This window comes from Epargyreus clarus, unplaced genomic scaffold (assembly GCF_041222505.1).
Source record: "Epargyreus clarus isolate Ecla_fem2 unplaced genomic scaffold, WU_Ecla_fem_2.2 ptg000018l, whole genome shotgun sequence".
Lineage (NCBI taxonomy): Eukaryota > Metazoa > Arthropoda > Insecta > Lepidoptera > Hesperiidae > Epargyreus > Epargyreus clarus.
The window spans coordinates 3,907,700-3,926,985 of record NW_027332226.1 but is presented as its reverse complement, the minus strand read 5'-3'; the positions used below and the strand labels follow the sequence as shown (position 1 = coordinate 3,926,985).

General features: G+C 34.5%; 2 protein-coding genes across 2 annotated transcripts in view; one reads left to right on the top strand and one right to left on the bottom strand.

Annotated features, from left to right (window-relative positions):
* Positions 1-19,286, top strand: part of LOC140749555 (zwei Ig domain protein zig-8) — a 286,333-nt gene that overhangs the window by 43,215 nt on the left and 223,832 nt on the right. The window lies entirely within an intron of this gene.
* The window catches only part of LOC140749691 (zwei Ig domain protein zig-8), a 48,464-nt gene continuing 46,038 nt past the window's right edge, over positions 16,861-19,286 (bottom strand). The window contains exon 7 of the mRNA XM_073082813.1: positions 16,861-17,144. Coding sequence (XP_072938914.1) covers positions 17,035-17,144 — 110 coding nt within the window. The 3' untranslated portion in view covers positions 16,861-17,034. The remainder of the gene's footprint in view (positions 17,145-19,286) is intronic.

The window sequence follows — 19,286 nt, the reverse complement described above, 5'->3', positions numbered from 1 at the left end:
ATAATTTGGTATATACACTTGTATAGTTGAAATGCAAGGCCACAAGCAAAGTTTCATAGGATTGATAAGGTTTGCGTCGTAGTACGATACCAAAGTGCGGTTCTATCATGCCCTAATCAACCCGTTAACGGAATAATATGATCTCCGTAGTAAAAAAAAACAACATGTAAATAGGGGTTCCTTTTAACGACGATGTTTGGGTTAATGACTATTTTCAATTAAAAAGTAAAATTGTGGCACTTTCTACTCCCGTAGTATGAAATTTGCCTGGAAAGGAGTGTTCCTATTAGTTTAAGTTTGTGGTTCTAATCGATGTAATCCCAATGCCTATCCATTATCCATTAGTTAACAGTTTTGTTTCTGAAGGTCTAGTTTGTAGGCATGAAATCTAAAGTTTCGTCCTTAATCTTGTGGATTTCCTACCTAGTACACTTACGGTCTGTTACAGATAACTAAAGTTTGTACTTAATTTTACACAGTTCATATCTGGTACACTTATTTTTACGGATAATGTTCAGTATTTTGAACTGGTCGAAATACTGATTATAAAAAGTACATTCAAAATTTGAAATATTGACGTTTCTGACATTACACACATAATACATACAGTCGGCATTCGGAAATCGTCACTGGACGTATATAATTATGTATAGTTTATTAAGGAGGTGATTTGGGAGTCGCGAATGTGTGTGCCATCAAGGACGACCGGTCGCCGAAAGGAGCAGCGAACCACTCATCGGTATTTACATTGTTTACACTTAGGGCTCGTACACAAAACTGCGATGCGATGTCGCATCGTAAAAATCTGCGAGCTCCCTCGACGCATCGCAAGAACTTGCGAATTAATTCGCATCGCACATTCCTGCGATGTTTCGTCATACTTGTTGACGCCATTTTTAGTTCGTTCTGAGACAGTGTGTGCGGAAGACGTACAGACCTGTATTTGTTGGGTGGGAAGACGTATACTTTAAAGTAAAAAAATGACAAAGTACGTCGTTGACGTTTTTATATTACTGATTGAGGAGCGCCCTGTTCTTTGGGAAACTAAATATAAAATAAATGATATATGATATATGGATGAACCCAAAATTTTCTATGCCGCACGATATCGCAGCAATTCGTGTCGCAATTTTCTGCGTTGCGAATTCGCGTCGCGTCGCATCGCAGTTTTGTGTACGAGCCCTTACACTATCGTCACTAGCGCCTGAGGATTCTAAATTATATTTCGGATCAAACTAGCGACCTAAAACTTATACAGATAGGCTATATGAAAAATTATAAATTATTTGACACTTATCCCTTTTGTTGTAAGGGTCTCTAAACTCAATCGGAATATTGAACTCAACTGCAATTTTATTAAGTTAAGTTAAATGTACTTTTTCCGGATTCGTATCTTTATTAGGGGATGTACAGAGAAGACTTCTCAGTATAATAAACAACGGACAAGTATAACGTGCTGAGTTTTCACAGGAGTTATACTAACAGGCTACGTATTTTATTTCGGCAGTATTATACACTCCAGGATATTAATTACACTTAGCATACATGAAATAAGCCCATCCCGGTGATATATTACCTCGAACAGCGGAAGATTACGCAGCTCGAGATTTCGACAAACAACGGGACGCTGTTAGGCTATTTCAAGCAAAATACTGGATTCACATACTCGAAACTGTTTTTCTGTCTCCGAAATTAAACAAATGATAATATAGTTATGCTTAAAAAATTGTGGCGAGAAGCAAATAGTAGTATGACGTTTTCTACTCGGTGAATATAAAAAAGCGTAGTGTACATTTGAAGGTGGTAGAACCCTTTGTGGTTCGACTCCGGCGGCACCACCACCACACCTATTTCTACCTAATAACAGCAGTGTTAGGCGCTGCTTTGTTCCGTTTAAAGGGTGTGGTAATGGAGACAGACTTTTCCGAGGTGTTCCAGCTTAGTCCTCAGGGGTAGAGGCGCATCTGTCGCCGACCTCAGGTAGGAATATCTAATACTATCTGGGGTTGATTACAGATGTCCATGGGCGGCAGCAGCCACTTACCATTAGGTGGACTGCATGCACGTCTGCTACTCTTATGTTATAAAAAAAAACTTGCATACGCACGTGGTACAAAGTTGACTTCTTTGGCACATCGGTAGCTTTTCTACAAAACATTCGACATTTACTATATTCTTACATACTTATAGTCATCTTATGGCGCCTATTAAAGATGACGATGTTGTAAAAAAATACTTTCATAATTTCTCCCAAATACGCCTAAAGAAGTATAACTTTAAAATTTAGGCTCTTAAACTTAGGCGACTAGGGTCCACAAGCTATGCGTTTATGGGTAACAATCGGTAGGACTCTTACCAATTTAACTACTGATGCAGCTACAGGTAACTAGCGGTAGTGATTACGTACAAGAGGGGATCTGTACGCTTTTTGCATCTTTTATTTCATGTAAAACATATTTAAAATTACAGAAACCCACTTGAAAAAATTCTGTATAAATATTCCACTTTAGTCGGTACATTACTTGGAATCAACACCTGTTTATTTAATACTTTCCGTTTTTTCCTACAACCGTTTACACGTGTTTCACTGAATAAATGATAGAGGTATTGTAAAATTTAAACAATGCTCAGGTTGGGAACAAAGCGGTTTCCGCAAATAGCTCTCATTCACGAATACGAGTTGCCATTGTGCCAAAACGTGGGACCAAAGAACAGTACATGCATGCATGCTTTCGTACCTTGCATATTAATTTGACTCCTAGAGTCGACTTTCTTGTTTTGTACTAATTAATATGTAATTAAATAGTCCATGATGAATGTGTATTGGTGTAGCATGGAAATTGTCCTAGTTTCCCAAGTCGTTAAGACAGGCTCCTGCCCAGCAGTGGGATATAACTACAAACAGTCTGCCTCTTTGCCTGCCTCAATATGATTTAAATAGCATCATTTTAAAGAAGGTAGCGGAAATCCAGCTTATTATTAACCTATATTATTGAGAAGATTGTTAAAAAGTGACAGTTGACTAGAGCATAAATCTAGTATAGATATCTAGTCTAGTAGAGATGAGGTTGACATACCCATAGTCATACATAATAGCATACTTGATTTAAGTTAGAATTAAGTAAAAAACTGGACTAAATTCAAATTCCTGATGGGATTTCGCCGAAATATTTACACCTCACATATATAAGCTTCTTCTGATGTGAAAGCCCTAACATGAATTTTTCCATATATGGCTATATTAAATTTACAAATTCTAAAGTTCTCACGCATTACTTTTTAATGTTTTTGGACACCCAAATGAACTGTGCTCCAAGTATTTCACAAATGAATTCCTAATTTAATCAAGAAGAACAAAAGTATCAGAATTAAAAGAAAAAGAAAAAAACTAATAAAAGGTAATTGCAGAGGTTTCCTAGACGGAACTGTTAAAGACCAGAAAGAGAAAACCATTTAAATAGGAAAACGGTAAGATTCTATTTTATGCTGCTTTTGTTTTAAATCATCGTTTTTTGTACGCCATTAGATTTCTGTCGATGCCTAGGGCTGTCACCAACGAATTTATAATTGGAAAATGCTATAGTTCGTTCCGTAAGAGAAATCATTGAGAGTTACCTCATCATGTTGTGCTACTGTTAGTTCAGTTTAATAGTTCATTTAAGAAATTTTGGACCTAAACAGTTTTCTATATCTTTCAAAACCTCTTCTGTTTCTGCCTTATAAATGAAGAGTTAAGGTTTATTTCCTGGTCTAAAGGTATGGGTAAGAGACATTTACACGTCATTCCAACTTAATCCTAAGGAGCAGCAATGTATATGTACTGTGTATCGACAACAGTCCTATTTAATTTTGATAGTCATTACAAATGTATTTAAATGGGTGGCGTTACCATCACTTAACTTCAATTTCCAAAACATAACGGTATGCAAAATTATGTAAAAAAAGAACAGACTGTTGGTCTGCTTGATCAAAGTTTTAACAAGTAATTAATTTAAAAAATCAAAAACCCGACTGCACCAAAGAGGCTGAAGTAGAATTTCCAAAAGCAATGAAATAGGCATTTCATATTTTTTTTCAGAAAGCCAAATACAAAGTTTCATAGTAGGTGTCTGCTTCAAAACCAAAAGATGTTCAAACAATATTATGCTATTTTATCCTCGTAGTGCTCATTTACGCTATTTAAAGAACCTATGTGTAAAATTCCAGCACGCTTAAATTCAGCGGTTTCCCTTTGCGTTGATCTCTGGCACAGCAACTCACTCATTTAGTCAGACAGTCATCTCGATATGTATATGTTACGGTAAATGTGGATAGTGCAGTTATTATGTATAATTACCGGGAACTATGCATAATTACCAGTGCTCGTGGTAAAGGTTGTAAAAACTTTCGAATTAATCACATTTACCGGCAATTGTATAAAATTACCATACCCCTTTAGTAAATGTAGTAAGTGAACAATGAAATCAAACATCGGAATCAAATGTTTATTAAAATAAAACTCAAAATAGCCTTACTACTTCCTTACTATTATTCATTATATTAATGATGAATTATGTTGTACCTTGGTTGTTTGTATTACAGTAACTATGAATCATACAGTTTAGGTCCGAATTATCGTAAATTGGACTTAACCGCTCGCAGGGCGCTACCGCGCCCTGCTCGCTTAGTTTTCCATTTTCTTATATGTTCCAACCTAACCTAACCAATACCAAACCGGTATAAAATTCTTTAGGATTGGTTAGGTTAGGTTGGAACATAAAAGAAAATATAAAACTAAGCGAGCAGGGTGCGGCAGCGCCCTGCGAGCGGGTGGGTCCAAATCATGTAAAGCCAATAATGTATTGCGTTGTATATGCGTTGGTAATTATCTATAATTACCAACGCACATGGTAATATATAATATATTAATTACCGGTAATTATGGATAATTACCGGTAATTATAGATAAATACCGATTGCTTACATTTACCGTAGTACATATATACGAGTATATATGTACTAGCTGACCCGGCAAACTTTTTATTGCCATATAAATAAAAAAAATGTTAAGGGTGAACAACCCTTATCATTTAGGGGTAAAAAATAGATAGTGGCCGATTCTCAGACCTACTGAATATGTATATAAAAATTGGTGAAAATCGGTGAAGTCGTTTCGGAGGAGTACAGTAACTAACACGAGAATTTTATATATAAGATATATTATATAATGTATGTGTAATCTCCTCTTAATTTCCTTTATTTTGACATCGTACTCGATAGGCTTGGTTAACTTTTTTTTAAAACGTGTTACTATTTCGCGAAACAATCCACCATTTAGGGTCTATAAAATATATAACTTCAGTAAATCAAAGTTTCGATCATTATTTTACCTCGTTAGAGGTAGAATTTCATTATTTTTATACAACAAGCCTGAAACAAAATTTCATAGTGTTTGCTTCAAAATTGACGATTGTACAAATGAACTTTTAACCCTTATTTTACCCTCTAAGGGGTTGATTTTTCGGAGGGGGATAAATAAGTCAGTCCTTATTCCTATCCAGAAAGCCAAATACAAAATTTTATAGTAGATGCTTCAAAATTAAAGGATTACAAAAAAACAGTTTTACCCTATTTTACCCTCTTAAGGGTAGAATTTCCAAAAGGCCTTTCTTAGTACTTATTCACGCTATATAGAGAACCTATGTGCAAAATTTCAGAACTGTAAGGTCCTTGGCTTAGGCTGTACGTTGATTTCTGAATAATGAAAAAGTCATTTAGTTAGTCAGTCAGTCAGTCACCTTACTGTTTTATATATATACAAATATGTTTTTATAATCTCCGATTAATTTCCTTTCATTTGATACCCTACTCGATAGGTTCGGTTAACTTTTTTTTTTATGTGTTACTATTTCGCGCCAAAAATCCGCCATTTCGATTTTTTTTACTAACACCTATCTAAGGACACTCGGGTCATTGAGACAAATATAATGACACCTTAACTGTTCAAATTCATCCAGCCGTTAGATAGATCGGATCAAATAAAGAAAGACAAACATACAAGATACGCGCGAAAAACATAACCCTTCCTTGGCAGTCGGGTAAAAATGTATGCTATAAATGAGGAAAACCTTAAAATAAGAACAAAATCCTTACCCATTGAACAATCTGCAACTTCGAAACCAATCACAAAACTCTCTAACTGTAAACCAACTTGTAACGGAAAATAAAATACTGTAAATAGAAACCGTTGACAGCCCTATCGAGAGCACTTTTCCATTGACTAGGTTTCGATTAGCTCCTTTCAACCGTGGCGTGTGCCTGAGGGCAAAGTCTCTTGGTCTATGTACAGTTAACCACCCAAGTTACGGCTAGAACTTCAATATCGCCTCTTAAAACTTCGAAACAAGGTTCACACTGCGATGTCGAGTGAGATATATATGTATGTCGACTACACGCAAGCCGGTGAAAGGAGTTAAATAAAAAGTGGGAACACGTGTCAAGTGGAAAAGACGGTTTGGCGTGAAAGCAGTGTAAAGTTGGATGAAATTTCACCATTTGCGCCGCCTTTTGAGCCACAATGCAGTTGAGCCGGTCGCGAATTCCGCGGCCTTTTAAACGGAACGGAACCGTTTCGGAAAGGTTTTCCGCAATGAATTCGCTGGTTTAAATGTCGGGAATTTTCACGCTCTATGTACTTACCTACGCTGTGTGTAGAATACACGGCCTATGGTGTAGAACATACTCGTAAAGCATGTGATCATTATTAAAACATTTTTTTATATAAAGTTGTAATAGCAAACAAGTTTGAAGTCTTGATTGTAAATCATCACTTTGGTATCCAACTCCATACACAAGGTATATAGAACCCTGTTCAACCTGGAATTGATTCCTAAGATAAGATAGTTGCCTCATATGTACGACAATAGGTACACATCCTTCAACCGAAACGCCAAAAGTTCCCCAGTCGAACCATACTCGTTGTTTCGCTTGATATAAATAACAAACTAACTTTGGCTCGACTTGGCGGACCTCCTGATGTATTGTGCGTTTGATATTACGTGGCTATTGTGACATATGGTTCAAACAAAGGTTACAAAGGTTCTACATCCAAATAGAAGTCCGATAAAGCAGATCAAAAATTCGTTGCTGCCCCTGAAGACTATAAGCAAAAAGCTTGTTTTTCACTGCGTGTATATTGTGTGATTATACCGCAAATCGCAAGATTTTATTGTATTTGGTATCATTTGTGATCTTTGATAACATTTAAATACGTGGTTCCCAAATATCCAATCTCTATTACTATTATCGCATCAACCGATTTCAAATTATTACCGATTAAACAATAACAATGAATGGATATTGAACTGATTCGATTAACTCACAGTCATTAAGCACTATGAATTGTGGTTGAAAACCACACAGGTGGTTCACTTTTTTACCTAACTGCCGTGGGTAATATCTGGCATACACTACAACCCAAACGGCTTGACTGAAATTAATATATAAGAGGTTCTAAATTGGATTCTAAAGCCAAATATATATATGTATCCTAGTATTGTAAACTCTAAATTGTGGACTTAATATACTTTACTTACTTTTCAATTTATTATTTCTCAGCACTAATGACTTTTGTGTTTATTCTAATTTACTAGTACTAATAGTAATTAACTTATAACAAGTAGGCTTAGGTTTAGAGGACGCAGAGGGCATTGTTACCATATTGCCATTTCTAAACCGCCCCAGTTTAGTATTTTTCGGTAAAAATCCTTTCAGACAGAAATATGGCGACAGGTAAAGAACCGTTTTTTAATAAACCGTCCACAAAGAGCCAAAACCCCGTTCATAAACTAGCAAGAGTAGTGTCGTTTGACAGGTGTTTAAAAGACCGCGTTGAATTTTCATACATTTTTACCAGCACCTCACTCTGATGGACATCCAAAGTATAACGCTTATTTGGCTGTACACGTGCAATTTTGCTTTATTTCATGTGGCAGATGATTATTCATAATACTATTTTATATAATAAATGATTCATTAAAAGCTCCATTCATTATTAATTGCTTTGACAATCCATTCTGTGACATCTTATTCTCTAAAGAATATGATTAGATATCCTTCTTTGTTTTTATATAAAAAAGTATTGTAATGCTAGAAAAATCCTTACTAATATTATAAATCCGAAAGTAACTCTGTCTGTCTGTCTGTCTGTTTGTCTGGTTGTCTTTTCTTCACGCCTAAACCACTGAACCGATTTTAATGAAATTTTGTACAAAGATAGTCTGAGACCCGAGAACGGACATAGGATAGTTTTTATCCCGGAAATCCCACGGGAACTAGAGATGGCGATCTAAGATCGATTAATCGGAAAATCGATCTTTTGGACCAAAAAGTCGATTATTTTAATCGATATACTTACTAATATTATAAATGCGAAAGTAACTCTGTCTGTCTGTATGTCTCTTCTTCACGCCTAAACCACTGAACCGATTTTAATGGAATTTTGTACAAAGATAGTCTGAGACCCGAGAAAGGACATAGGATAGTTTTTTTCCCGGAAATCCCACGGGAACTACGGATGGGATGGCGATCTGAGATCGATTAATCGGAGAATCGATCTTTTGAACCAAAAAATCGATTATTTTAATCGATCTTCAGTAATGGATCGATTCAGTAAATCGATCTTTCAACCCAGAAGATCGAAATTCGATTTTGTCATAATTTACTTACAGTTACTTTACTTATCCATGTTAGTCGATCATCTATCTATTTATATAAAAATGAATAATGATTATTTGTCTATATACATTTTATAAAATCGGAAACTATGCATTTGATTAAGTGATGATCATTTGCAAAGTTGTTGTCCAAGAGCCCACGAAGGTTTGGGTTGGGTTGGGTTGGTAAGACCGACAGATGGCACCACTGTCATTCCAATGAAGGTACGATTTTTTTGTTTTATGTATGTCATATTATATCTTTAAAATGCGGGCGAAGCCGCGGGCACCACTAGTATCTTATAAATTAATATACCCTTATACAGGTAAAAGTCTTTTGTATAATAACTCGACTCTGCTTTATTTAAAATTATTTCTAAAGTCATAGTCTTCATGTTTACGTTTCTTGACGTTTAATTTGTTCCGGTATTTTATGTATAAAGTTTTTGTATTATTATAATAGGTGCAAGGGAATTTTTGCTGTGGATTTTTTGTGAAACCTTGTTCATACGCAGTACTACCACCTTAGCAATATCCTTACAGTGTATTGGTGTAAGCTGCTAAAGTTTGAATCTATGGGTGGAGCCAACATAATATCAAATTTGCAGTACCGCAAGATACAAAAAAATCAAATATATAAATTTAAACAATGTCAACAAAACCCCAAAAATCTGCCTAGATTAGAATCACATTTACTTTGTCACAATATGTCGAAATAGGTCCCATTTGTATTTATAAATATTGTAAGTGTTGTATCAGACAAAATCATATTTTTGTACATTATATTTTTTCAGGTACGGCCTATGTATGTATGTATGTACCTATATAATGTGTGTTTCATTATTTAACCGGTACACTTAGTATGACTTTTAGGTTTTTACAAAATTGACCACTTTTGTATCTTTTTACGTTTTTTCCATACATTCCCAATCAGTTCTTATCAGACGCGCCTTAGCGGACTGGATACAGTCCGTTGGAAATGTATGGGCAAATACGTAAACAAAAACAAAAACAGTAATTGTTGTAAAAACGTAATAACTCATACTAAGGCTACTGCAGCCAGTCAATAGGGATGTCAGTACAGCATGCAGCATTGTGTCAAACATTGTCACTTATCGGTTTACAACGCTGACCATCACGAATAAAAGAGAAAAATGCACAAACTCCGGGCCGGAACAGTATTGATTGACAGGTTTATAGCGAAGTTTTTTTCATGTTGTACATGTTTGCATCGTTCGAGCGTTACAGATAAATATGATGATGATGTGATTGTTTGAAAATCTTTTGATATTCCCACAGACCTACACAGTACAAAATATAAGTCTGTAGATATTCCATTGCTGGGCGGGTCTCTCTCCTTAATCGGGTGATGTTTCTAGCTTCTTCGCGAAGCTGCTATGCGAATTAATTATCCAGAGTAAAAGTTAGTGTCCAATCTGTGTTAAATGTGTAAGAACAGGTTCACGTCCCTACGATGATTGATTTCTAACTTTGAAGGGTCCATCAATTCTTATTATGTTGTTATTAGATAACAGCAATGTAATCTTGTCGGAGGCCATATGGACATTTTGAAATTACACAGCATTCGTCAGTAACTAACACGACGACCTTAATCTATCAATGCATATGAGAGCAGCGTAGTGGAATATTATCCAGACCACTCTCACTTGTACGGAAAATGTGTGCTCAGTATTGGGATATAATAGAGTTACTAGTAACATTAACCAACGAAATCTAAAATAATATAACTAGCAACGAATAAATCATAACTAAAATCTATTACTTTCAAATCGCAGATGTTTCAAATAAGAGAACATTAAAATAATATTTATTAACTAAGTTATAACGAGTACCCAAGTTAATATTTTCGAATGCTCTATAAACATTGATAATGTAAGCAAGTTTGAACTTGTTACATTGTTTTAAATATTTAAATTGATTCATTAGTTTAAAACAAGTATTCAGGTTTCGGTAGAAGTTTAAGAGTAAGTAATAAATTATTCATCAGATCCGTGTATATGAAGCTACCTGCTTATATCTAAACATGGATATATTCACATACAAAACAAGTTTATCCTCTAAGTTGTGATATTACATTGAAAAAGAAAAAGAAAGAAATAATTAAAGAAAGCAAAGAGAATAAGAAAATCAATAATTCGGGCTTGTTAAATAAACAAAATTTGACTATCCAATATTTGAATACTGAAGATCGAAATGACAATTTCTAGTAAGCAGTAAATGATGAATCTTGATCCTTAGTATGAAAGACATTGAATTGATTATTTGTTAACATATATCTAATGTAATGATAGCATATTGGGTTAGACTGAATAGTAATAAAACAGAGAGAAGACTCATTATTTATGTAATTTAATACAAACTCAATTTGAATAAAAAAATATAAGAAACAGTTACAAAGAATTTTTAAGTATATCTTTTTGAAACTCGACAAGCTTTATAAAGCTAAGTTACTAGAAAAATCAATAAATTAATAAGTCCGGCACCACTGCTACACCAAAGGTAGTAGAACCCTTTGTGGTTCGACTCCGGCGGCACCACCGTCACACCTATTTCTGCCTTATAACAGCAGTGTTAAGCGCTGCTGTGTTCTGGTTTAAAGGGTGTGGTAAGGGACACATACCTTTTCGAAGCGTTCCAGCGTAGTCCTCAGGGGTAGCGGCGCATCTGTGGTTGTACGAATATCTGATCCTATCTGGAGCCGATTACAAATGTCCATGGGCGGCAGTAGCTACATACTATCAGGTGGATGGCACGCTCGTCTACTACTCCATATTATATTAAAGAAAAAAAAACTTGATTTCCACCAAAATAATGGGTGAAATAGCAAGTCACGGGAAATGAGACAGAAAATATTATCATGCCTTTACCGCATATTTCGCATAAACATATTTTTATAGGCTACCTGTTTCACTTGTCTTAACGTGAAAGAACGAGACAGAGAAGCGTAATAACGTCACAATACGTTAAATTTTCTCCGGATATAACACAAAGCAATTTTCTTCATGTAAATTACGTTCCCACCTTAATTATGCTGTATTTTCCTTTGAATATTATCTGTGCGACATTTCTAGTACCATTCCTTTAACTGCACTATGAAAGAAACTAAAATGTTCAGTATAAAGTTGTTGATTAGTTACTTTATATTTCATGTTTTACTTTATTTAATATTTAAGAACTGTTACGTTCTTAACACTAGTAGGCCCGGACATTTTGCACTACCTAAAAAGCCTGCTGCCGTCAAATTGACGGCAAGTAATATAATTGTGATAATTGTTAAAAATAAAAATTAAAGTCGCAAAAACTGTTACTTCATTTTATAAGTAAATATATGGCGATATAAGTTAGCTTTTATTTGCATATTTTAGGTATAAATTTGGCCAAAACGGTGGTTTTTTGGTCATGTAACAAATATCACAAGAATGATTTTTATTGCAATTGACTTTTATTAAATACTTTCGTGTTTTATTATTTTGTGTGTTACCTAGTAGCTTCAACTTCCTCAGTAAGACAATAATTGTCTAAGCTTCGGAATATTGTCAAATTACTTCTGTTATTCTAATGTTCTGCATCAAGTTGTTTCATAAGCTGGAGAATGAAAATTTGACAAGACATCACTTTTCTTGTTTTCTTACGATATGTAATTTAAGATTAAAGCTTGGATTATTTATAAATTAGATCAAGTATATTGTAAAATACACGTTTTGATGATTTTGTCGCCCGCGGTTGCATCAATTTTCAGTACATGTCCACTGTGCGACTGTCTATGGCTATATGAATATAGCCCTCAATTGATACCTTGTAGGTGGTCGATGGTGAGCCAAATTCAGACTGCAAGCTACTAGTTATACGGCATCTACATCCAGCTCGAGTTCTAATATGTTTTCCACCATCACAATAGTAACCAATTGTTGTTTGTGGTAAATCTTCCTCGGAGTTGAAGAAAGATGATGATTGCTATTCAGATAGTGAATCGAAAGGTCCATTTCTTCTTTATAGCACTGATATACTAGTAATATCGCTCTTCTCACTAGATATTACCTATTTCTTGTGCTATTTTCACTCCATTATATAGTATATACGGCGTATGCTCATTGTGAAGAATATACTATGTGAAGAATATTACCTACTGACACAAGTTGACTTACAGACCCCAAAATGCTCAATAATATAATTAAATTATTCGTACAAGAAATTGTCAAATATAAGCAAAAATAAGTACAACTTTGTTCAAAATTATAATAACATGTGTATTTACGTATCACGTGGCCGAACAAGTGATTTGTTTTTCTATACCGTCAAATTGACGGCAGTGGCCCTTATAGGTATTTCTTATTGTAATTTTAAAAATAAAAGTATTACTTTTTAGGGTTCCGTACCCAAAGGGTAAAAACGGAACCCTATTACTAAGACTTCGCTGTCTGTCCGTCTGTCCGTCTGTCACAGGGCTCTACCGCTTAAACCGTAATAGATAGACACATGAAATTTTGACAGAGGAGGCATAACGGTGGCAGCTATAACAACAAATACTAAAAATAAAATAAAGTTGAATATTAAAGGGGATCTCCATACAACAAACCGGATTTTTTCGGCATTTTTAGATCAAACTGTTAAACTGTACTAGAAAGACGGTTGAAATTTTTACAATACGTTTACTACTATAACTGGTATTATAATAAATACAAATAAGAACCATAAAATATATTTTAATATACTTATTTTAATTTTATTATACTTTGATTACGTATAATCGTCGTCCCATCGTCACCCCAACGTCATCTATTGTTGTTTCATATGACTAAGTATTGTTGAAAATCATAAAATGAATTAAAATTATGAACATTTGGTAGTACGGAAGCCTCCATGTGCGAGTTCGACTCGTACTTGGCGAATTATTATATAATTACTTCAAAAACAATACTTTAGAAAAAGTCATGAAATATCAGAGTGGTTGAAAACACGAGTAAAAAGTTATGTACGATTAATTTCATAAAACCGTCAAATTGACGGCGCCGGTCTTTCTAGTGTTAAAAGTAAAGTTCTGCCGCATAAAGTAAAGTTCTGCAAGTAACTGGCATGGAAAACGTGGACTAGTCAAGTTATGATGTGGCGAACGAAGCCACTCTTCGGTCGCCCATGGACATGAACCCCAGATAAGATTCTTATCGGAAGTTGGCTACATACACGTCGTTACCCCTAAGGATTTAGTTGACTAAATTACCACACTTTTCAAACCCGAAAACGGCAGCGCTGGACACTGCTGTAAATAAGCAAAAACAGGTGTGGCAGTCTACCACCGTCATATGTGATATATTACCCAGTGTAAACATGCCCTTAATATAACGACGATTTCACAACCTTTGATATAACATCAAAAATGAGGACCTATTAAATTTTGAATGAGGGATCTCATCTCACTGTTCCATTAAATTATTTAACGGGCCACACGCTTTGGGAAATAATACAAAATGATATTTCAGTTTTATCTCAGCAGAGTTAATGAGTCAAAGAGATCGGAGGCGCGAGGGAGATTATATCGTTTAAACTAGGAATGAGTCCGATTTTCTCATTTAAATATATCCTTCTGAAAATTTATCACCAACTCAAGTCATAATGTCAATTGATGTTGAAATGACTGCGATGGATAGCTCTGATCTAAGTGTAAAATATAGTAAATGTGACATAAGTTTTAATGATCTTTGCTATCGCACTATGTCTTTATATATGTAATACCTTACGAATTTACGTAGCGAAGTCGTATCTTTTTTGCTTTATAACAAAAATCTTAAGCATTTTTGTAATCTGGTCGATGAGAAAGGTAAGTAGTAAATGTAAGTTAATTTACATTAGACTTTCCAAGTTAAGCTTAAGCGGCAACAACACACCTGCGTGTGGCTTTGTATAAGTTTTTTTTTATATAAAAACTAGCTGTGCCCCGCGGTTTTACCCGCGTTAAAAATTAATTCTAACGTGGGTGAAACCACGGGGGTGCGGGGCACAGCTAGTTCTAAAATATAAGTAGCCTCAGTTACTCCTTATTACATCAGCTACCTACCAATAAAAGTCCCGTCGAAATCGGTCCAATCATTTCGGAGATTAGCCGGAACAAACAGACAGACAAAAATTAAAAAAAAATGTTATTTTGATGTATGTACCGTATATTCATATGCATGTAGTAAAAAGCCGTAATTTCAATATTAAAAACAGACACTCCAATTTTATTTATATGTATAGATATAGAAGAAGTAAACGAAGATGCAGTCCATCCGATGGTAAGTGGCGAGTGCCGCCCGTTAATAGGTGTAATTAACTTCAAATAAGATTAGAGTTCTACGTGAAGTAGGTTACACGTGCGTTGCTACCCATGAGGACTTGGTCTTAGATTACAGAAGTCCATTAGCGGCAGTGACCCCGCTACAGAGATCCAATTTACTACTGTACGAAAATAGGTATAGTGTGTTATGTGTGTCATTCAACCACCAAGAGATCTGTCGCTTAATTATTTATTTCTTCAACTATATGTACTCTTTATGTTTCTCCTAAGTCCCCTTGTCACGAGTAATTAACTTCCAAACTGTCGTCAATGTTACAATGTTCTATCCTAGTCAACGTGGACAGATGCCATAAAACGTTTACGACCTCTCAAGCTACCGTCACTGACTTTGTTACAAATGTGGAGTTTTACTGCGTCCCCAAACGAATAAACACTATCTTAGAGTCATGCAACTGTAAATGGGTAATAGTAATAAGAGAAATCTTATATATACAATTTTCGTGTCACAATGTGTACTCCGAAACGGCTTTACCGATTTTCACCAAATTTTATATGCATATTCAGTAGGTCTGAGAATCGGCTACTATCTATTTTTCATAACAAGTGATAACGGTTGTTCACTCTTAACATATTTTTATTTATATGGCAACATAACGTTTGCCGGGTCAGCTAGTATCTCTATACGATTTAAGTTTGAAGGAAGAAAGGAAATAGCAACGTACCCAAATTTTCTTGTATGAAACGGTAATAATGTCTGAATGTAACCAAATGGAATGGGAAACAATTTTGTGTAATTTACAAAAAAAAACATTTTCTCTTAAGATTTTTCCCTGTAAGTTGTTTATTAAAGTTGCCTTTTAAGGCATTATTAATAAACTTATCAATCAACCAAAATCATCAACAACAAACAACGGTTTGTTATTGATGATTTTGGTTTTAATAACTTTTGTATGTTATGTATTACAATTAAATGTAATGCACCCTTAAAATCCTTAAATAGTTAGTCGATATGACCACCAAAGTATAAGTGGGACTATGAATGTAGAGTAAAACAATAAGCGGGTAATAAGGAATTACACATACAGTATGAAACTACAGTATTAAAAACATTCTTTATTTAAATCAACGTCAGATCTGAAAAACAATCGACTATACTAGCCTTATTAGTCTCTACAATACTTATTTTACAACAATGAAGTGGAATGGAACATTAGGCATCTCCCAATGCTGTCAATACTTTACGTACAGAATCTTCGGTTACCCTGATACCTAGGATATAATCTATGCGTTGGCACAGACAGTTTCTTCACTGCGAACTTCATTAAATATAGAACACGGTTACCTTAGGGTATCACCTCATTTATCGGCCCAAAATCGGGTGCAGTCGGTTGATTTTACGAATAGACGATTACGCTTTACTTGCGTATAAAATCAAATTGTTTACTCTAATTGTAATAGTTGAAAGCTGTTATAGTTGGATAGTGGCTCTATTAGTGGTTACAATAATATGCACATTTTAGTGCTTCGGTGGTGCGTTAGGCTGCGGATTTCGATTTAAATTATTGGTTAGCAATCGTTAAAACTTATCGGAGGGATTTCTGAACGAGATCTTCTGAAAAATAGATGATATGAGATGTTCACTAACTAGTACTTTCCTCAGCAATTATTGCCTATCCAAAATGGTAATGAGGCAATTTATAGTACTTATAATTTGACGAATTTAGGTATTTGGTATGCAAACATTCGATAGATTGATTATTAATAACGGGTATTCAACAATTGGCATAATGCCATTATATTTCTCTCAATCGCCTCATCACGAACTTGCCAAAAGTAAAAGTTAGAAAATATTTTCTGTAATAAATAAAATTTTAATTTATTTGCTGTACTCATTAAACAAGATAAAAGTTTAGTAAAACCAACCGACTAAAGCTAACTTAGCGCCGATAAATGATGGAAGACCATTCCTAGAATTATTTTAAAATCTTATCAAACACAACTCGTAACTTTGTACATTCGAACTTAGTTCTTCTGTCTTTGTTTATCCACTTATACCACCATAACACAGTTTATGATAACACTGATATAACACAGAACAGTTGGGAAGTCGTAGCTTCGGGCCCACTGCGCGCTGCCTTGCATGGCAGCTGGGGTTTCACCTGTAAGAAACATACAGTTAATTGTAAACAATTACTAATTTTATGATAAAGTAACGCGAGGGTGATATTGTTCGAAAGTCTATCTAGTTCACAAAATAAATAGTCTAATCTAGTGCCTTCAATTGGAAGGCAGTGATTGCCTAGTGATACAAGAAGTTCAATTATTAAACACCTCTGATTTTTCAAAGTTATAAGCAATTTAGAAGTTAATAATTAGTCGTTATAATGATAATAAAAGTAGTCTATAAAAAAATATAGTATAAGTAGTCTATAAAAAAATATAGTATATAAAAACTTTAAAATGAATGAATGAAATATACACTACTAACTATACTTTTTCAATATGTAATAAAACGTAACGTAATTGCGTAATAAACGTACCACAATTACATTTCCACAATATTAAAACGCAAACCTAAAAATAAAGTGGTATATTTCTAATAGCAGTATAAGAAAACTTAATAAACCCTTAAATAACGAGCGTTGACGGGCTAACAATAGGGCCCTCGTAAAATATTACGGTTAAAAAACTCGACAGCCGCGTAAAACAAACAAACGCCAGCACTTAAAAAGCAATGATTGACGCGTTACTGGGAAGTGGTTTAATGATTTCTAGTCACGGAACGAGAAAATTGATTTAGTATTCGTACGTATTATCAACAAGTTCAATCGCCCAAAATAATGATTGAATTATAATATCACTATTAGTATTTTGAGGGGTTGACATTTTGGTGTAATTTAATCGCGCACTCAGATTTGGGCTAAAATTAGGCAAAATAATGTTTTGCCGTATTTTTTGTTTTTGTTGTGTTTTTCGGGCGTATCTGTCTTTATTTTTTTGGCATGCCCTACAGTGCAAATGACTTTAAGAAATTTAACTTATGAGGTGTTGTTGGATTCTTTTAAATGTGGGAGTGACATAGGATATTTTAAGCGGACGGGTTATTGTTTTATAATAAATATTTATTTTTATTAATAAAATAATAGCGCCAGTAGTAGCGTTCAATTTCGATGAACTCAATTTAATTATTCACCCTTAGACGTAAATACATACATCATTAGCCAAAGTAATCATCCTCAAATAAGATTCAAACTACAGCTAAGGTTGCCCATACATAGGATTCTACTTCTGAGGGATCAGTTGGAGTGCTTTGTATATGTCTGTTTGTAATACTTCAAACTAGAACATAGGATTTCTTCACACTGCTGTTACAATGCTTCGTAGTTGAATCTAGAAATGTCCTACCACCTTATCTAGTAATCACTATCTAGTAATTACTTATCTTATTATTTACCACCGATCTAACTTACAGTAGAAATTATTAATCTGTGAAAGGTTACCAACTAACTTAAGTAACTAACTTAAAAAAGGTTACAAAAGTAAATGTTAGTTCAAAACGGAAATAAAATATTTCGGCCATGACAGAATTACAAATTCAAACCATTTTAACCAGTGTAACGTGTACAATGTGCATAGTGAATACAGACAATATCGTTGCCTGTTCTATTTTTCAGAACATACCTTGCAAAAATGAAATGGTTTACAGTTACAGTTTCAATAAATTCGACAGTACCATTTTTGCAGTAGATTGGCGAATTTTTTACGATTTGACCGAGTGTGGACTAAAAAGTACTTCCGTTTCCGAAAGCATTTATTTAATTTTTTTACAGTCGGATAGAATACTAAAATCTGATTGAAATTAACTTATTACCGATTTGGATTTACTAATTCTATCATGAAGAGGTCGATACAAGATGAACTATGTGGAAATTGTGCCATTCGACACATCAATTTTCACTATTCGAAACACGAATTCGCTTATCATAATTAAATTCGTCTCATTGCTATAGTAATAATAATGCAAATAATTTTTACGATTATTTTACGAAAAATATTTTATGAGTATCGTTGAAATGCGACCGCGTCCGATATGTACGATTTTACGAGAATCCTTCTACTTTGTATGCCTCTCTCGTTGACTCAAGTGTTCAATACTTGGCTTGGCTCTCAGATCCAAACTCAGTGGATTTCCTTTTCTGTTTATTTAACAAATAAATAACGGTCGGTACATGTACAATCGCGATTGCGGATTGTTGTCCGGTTTGCATTTATATGAGCGTCCGATGCATCCGAGGTGTGTA